This window comes from Montipora foliosa, chromosome 3 (assembly GCF_036669935.1).
Source record: "Montipora foliosa isolate CH-2021 chromosome 3, ASM3666993v2, whole genome shotgun sequence".
Taxonomy (NCBI): domain Eukaryota; kingdom Metazoa; phylum Cnidaria; class Anthozoa; order Scleractinia; family Acroporidae; genus Montipora; species Montipora foliosa.
Genome location: NC_090871.1, coordinates 8,083,282 through 8,088,281, shown reverse-complemented (window position 1 = coordinate 8,088,281; position 5,000 = coordinate 8,083,282). Strand labels below are relative to the sequence as shown.

The following is a 5,000-nucleotide window of genomic DNA, read 5'->3' as shown; positions in this document are numbered from 1 at the left end:
CAAACAAATTTACCGATTGCGGCCATTGTGCTAAAAAAATTTACCGAGTTGTGTAGCTCGGCGTCCATTGTGCCAAACAATTTAAAAATTATTACGCAGTAGTCCAGAGCAAATGAGGCCTGCTCTACCGAGAGAAATTAGTGGATTGCCAAACCATAGCAGAATAAATGCTATGGGTAGTGTATACACTCCTGTTCAAGCTTTGATGAATGATACCCGGAGATGTAATGTGCGCCAATGTTGTAGTTTCAAAGAGCACTGAGAACAGTGGTTGCTCTTTTGTGAATTCTGAGAGAAGCCACTACATTAAGGATACTTTTCTTCATACCAGTACCAACAAATGTTGACAACAGGTGCATGGTGTGATAATATAATCATCCAGGCGGTAGCTAGTGCTCAAAACTGTGCAATTCATATCACTGAGTCTGATATTAATAAGCCAGATGGTACAATTATCACTCCTGTTAATTATTTTATCGGGAGTTGTACACAGTTCCCTCATACTTTGATGAATGCAACCTAGAGGACTTTTGAATGACATTTCGTACTATTGGAAATGAATATTCAATGTACATAAGTATAAACTTATCTATCTCAGCAGCTTAACAGCAAAGAAATACAACCAACACCCGACGTACCGTTGAATTGACAAACAGCCAGAAAAGAGCACATGCACAGGAATGACGTATATAATTTTCTATTTGCTTTTCTTTACACAACCCAGTTTTCCATTATCACACTACATATGCTGTAGAACGCACTTCCTAATCTTTGCTTACTACTAGTGTTAAAAGATATATATATAAAGCAACTGAAGTAACACGTTTAATAGCGAAAAACCATCAATGTCCCCAAAGTAATTTCCTATTTGCGATACTGACTGTTTACAAACATTTCCTTCGTTTTTTAAATTTGCTATTTACGAAAACAAAAGAACCCTTTGTTTCGACAGCCAATCAACATTTAGGAAATAAATGGGAAGTAAATGGCAACAAAAAAATATCCACAATAGCGATGTTTATCGTAACGCTTCATCTGTTGTCATTCGTGAATTTGTGAATTTCTTTGGGAGCTGGTTACGGCTCGCAGAAAGGAATTAGCCACTATCGCAGAATATATCGGCTAGTCTGTGTCTGTTGATTTCACTGATAGCCTCTCTCTTCTCTTGTAATCTATTCACGCAATTTTTCGCTCCACTTTTCATGTCTAAAAATTATTCCTAAAAAACTATATCTGTATGAAAAATAAAGAAGCGGAAGCCGCCGGTGTGTTAAGTGAGAGGGAAAACAAAGCTGAAAAGCCTCTTTAAATCCTCATGTCACTTAAGGAGGCTCGAACCAGTTTCAACGCTTCCAAGTGACACCGTCTCTTATTAGAAGGAACGGCACAACGTTGTATCATGTATTGGCAATATTGTGGTACCAAATAAAACACGAAGTACTGCTGAACAAGATACAGTCATTATTGTGACGTAATGTCACCGTGGCAACGGGCAAGCCCTGTGAAAACGCTCTGTATTTTGTCTTTAGTTTCTTATATCTCAAAAAGGAACTCGGTGACTCCCATTTTTATTTCTGAAAAGTAATCAGAAGGACAAAATGAAACTCTCTGCAAAGTTTAAAAAATGTCTGTCTAGTGGATTCAGAGCCACCTTAATTTTGTGATTTCAGTTAGACGATTGTGATCTTTGTGTTGAATTCGCACATTTCTTGTCGACTTTTATAACACTTGAAGGAGAAAAAAAAACTAGCTAATAAAAAACAACAATCCGATGCCTTGCCGTCATTTTGCCACAGATAAATCCAAGTGTTAGTAACACGCAAGGTAACTTGATCACAGGCGGCCGCTGAAATCGATGTCACTTTCGATTTTGCGATTTACTTGTGCAGCCAAAAGAACAAAAGAAAAATTGAACGTAGCGAAAATCTCCCAACATGTTTTTCGCTGATGGTAACTTCTTATATTCGCAGCACAAAATTTATGTTGTTTTCATGTCGCAAATTTTGTTTGCTGATCGCAATTGTTTTTATTCTCGATCGACACTTCCTAAAAACGAGCACCGGTGGCTCAGTTGGTTGAGCATCGGGCTGTCATGTGGGAGGTCGCGGGTTCGAACCCCGGCCGGATCAACAGTCCGGACTTTAAAATAACTGAGGAGAAAATTCTGCCTTTGTAATTTCTTCTGCAAATGGTTAGACTTTCAAGTCTTCTCGGATAAGGACTATAAACCGTAGGCCCCGTCTCACAAATATCTTCTAAGTTCATAAGTTCCCCGTGGGACGTTAAAGAACCCACACACTATTCGAGAAGAGTAGCAGCCCGGTGTTGTGGCTGTGCTGTTTTCTCCAGCAAACGTGGCCGGGTGACGGTGATGTCTCCAAAAAGTCAAAAAGGGATTTTGCCGAGTGCTGGAACATGTAGATGTAGATGTAAACGTTCACTTCTAATCCCTTAGCTTTTTTCCTTACTCTAGGATTTTTTCCCGCTCTATTCCCTTTCTTACCCAATTATTTGTACCAAGTTCATTACCACAACATTATCTAATATAAAATTACTTGTTCACTAATCCTATTATATCACATTTCTTATGACTTTCGTTTCCCTCGTGAAACCTGTACTTCGAATAAAATCAATTCCAATGCATTCTAATGTTATTCTGTTCTATATCTCATTAAATTTTAGACCTGGGATATTGCGATATTGATTATAGCTTTCTGATTGGTTCACTCAATCTCGTTTATCAGCTTATATACCGTATGACCTAATGTGGAAACTGATTGCATCAAGTGTTGCCAAGCTGTAAAAGTTGTGTGGGAAGCGAAATTCCCAGGGAAACGATGCATGGATTGGAATAATTTTTAAATGATTTCAGGTGTTAGTTCAGCCGATCATCAGTTCCATAAAACTGTTCCAATTGCTGGATAATCTGTGCCATGTCTGGTCTCGTAGCAGGGTCGGCCTGTAGGCATTGCCGCACCAGATTCCGAAAGAAACGGTTTCTTACAAGGAGAACTTGTTCTTCACGTCTCTCGGGATCTGGCATTTCCCGAATGTACATTTCACACAGAAGAACACCAAAGCTATACACATCAACCTGAGAAAAGAAACAGTAATTTCTCTTACAATACCAGCAGTGAGACGGGTTATAATTATTGTGAGAGGACTGTGCTTAACGGCGACCGGTTAGCTCAGTTGGTTAAGCATCGGACTACTGTGCGGGAGATAGGGGATAAAAAAACTCTCCGGCCGGACCAACACTCAGGCTCTTGAAATAACTGAGAAGAAAGTACTACCTTATTAACGACATTTTGAAATGGTTCGACTCTCTAATCTTCATGGATAAGGACGATGAACAGTAGGCCTCGTCTCAAAACCCTTCAATGTCCATAACCCTGTGGGACGCAAAAGTACCCACACACTATTCGCGCAGAGTAGGACACTGAGTCCCCAGTCAGGTGTGGTCTGTCCTCTGTGGCATAGCTAGAGGGCCGTAAATTTGAAAACTGGGAAAGTTCAATTGCGTCTCTCTGTCTTAATAAAGTTATTGCATCGTATTGTTACATGTAGTATCTTGAAAACTGAATTTCATCCACCAAACATCAAAACACCCTAACTAGAGAAAGGGTCTCTAGGATATTTCCGTGTGTGAAGTTTAATAGGAAATCACCATCCAATAGACCCTCCCTAAAGTCATAGAAATTATAGCCCATTGTAATGACGGGTATACAAAAATATGTCTATCAATTAAAAAACTAACCTTGGATGTTTGATTTGAAGACACTGCCTCTGGTGCACTGTAAATCAAAGCGCCAGGGGCTACTGTCATGTTCTGTTGCACAAATTTAGCAGTGCCATAATCTGACAATTTGCCTCTCCACTGTTCACCCCGTCGCCATAGCAACACGTTTGCACTACTGACATCCCTATGAACGATGGGAGGTTTCATGTGGTGAAGATAGTTAAGCGCTCGAGATATATCCAAAGAAATTACAGATATTTGTGTTTCCGTGAGTTGGCGTTGCTCCAGTAAAGCTCGCAAGCTCAATTCCATGAGCTCAGTGACAAACAAAGGACTTCCTTCATCATTTGTTGCTCCAATAAACTGCAACAAGCAAGGATGACGGCATCTTGAAGCAATGTACATTTCTCTCTCAAACAAACGTCTGTTGTGAGGTGAGAGAATCAGTTCATGGATTTGCTTCACAGCTACTTTACAGCCACAATATGTTGCCTCGTTGACACTTCCCCAGCCTCCCTTGCCCAAGGATTTATCTTTCACCTGGATTTCATCACGGGAAATGACCCAATCACAAGATTCCTGTCGCAGTTCAATAATCATTTGCTGAGCTGCTGAAAGGCTTGTCTCTAGCTCACTTAACTGTTGGTTTTTCATCCGCAACTGCGTTTCAAGGTTTGTTTTTTCTTCTTCTTTTTCTCCCATTCGTTCTTCAAAACTCTGTGCCATCTCCCTTAGTTGTCTTCCCGAATTTGCTTTGTTGTCTTCTTTCTCTCTGATTTGCTCTTCCATCTCCTGCAACTGTCTTTGACAATTTTCTCGTTGAAGCTCTTTTTCTTGTAGTTGCTGAATTAAGTTTGTCTCCCTCAAATTTGTTTCTTCCAATTGAGCTTGGTAATTATCCAAGCATTGCTCCTTTTCCCTTAATTGCTGCTGCAAAACCTCTAGTTGTCTCTGCAAATTTGCTTTGTCGTTTTCTTTCTCTCTGGTTTGCTCTTCCTTTTCCTGCAACTGTGTTCGACCAATTTCTTGTTGAAGCTCTTTTTCTTGTAGTTGCTCAACCAAGCAGGCCACCATTCCCCCTTTATGTTGGTTTTTCATCCGCAACTGCGTTTCAAGGTTTGTTTTTTCTTCTTCTTTTTCTCCCATTCGTTCTTCAAAACTCTGTGCCATCTCCCTTAGTTGTCTTCCCGAATTTGCTTTGTTGTCTTCTTTCTCTCTGATTTGCTCTTCCATCTCCTGCAACTGTCTTTGACAATTTTCT

General features: G+C 40.1%; 1 protein-coding gene across 2 annotated transcripts in view; it reads right to left on the bottom strand.

Moving 5' to 3' along the window:
• The window catches only part of LOC137996648 (uncharacterized), an 82,229-nt gene that overhangs the window by 136 nt on the left and 77,093 nt on the right, over positions 1–5,000 (bottom strand). For both annotated transcript variants that reach the window (XM_068842162.1, XM_068842163.1), the window contains 2 exons: positions 3,758–5,000; positions 1–3,094 (listed from right to left, as the gene is read on the bottom strand). The exon at positions 1–3,094 is cut by the window's left edge and continues 136 nt beyond it; the exon at positions 3,758–5,000 is cut by the window's right edge and continues 760 nt beyond it. In XM_068842162.1, the coding sequence (XP_068698263.1) occupies positions 2,876–3,094; positions 3,758–5,000 (1,462 nt within the window). In that variant the 3' untranslated portion in view covers positions 1–2,875. The remainder of the gene's footprint in view (positions 3,095–3,757) is intronic.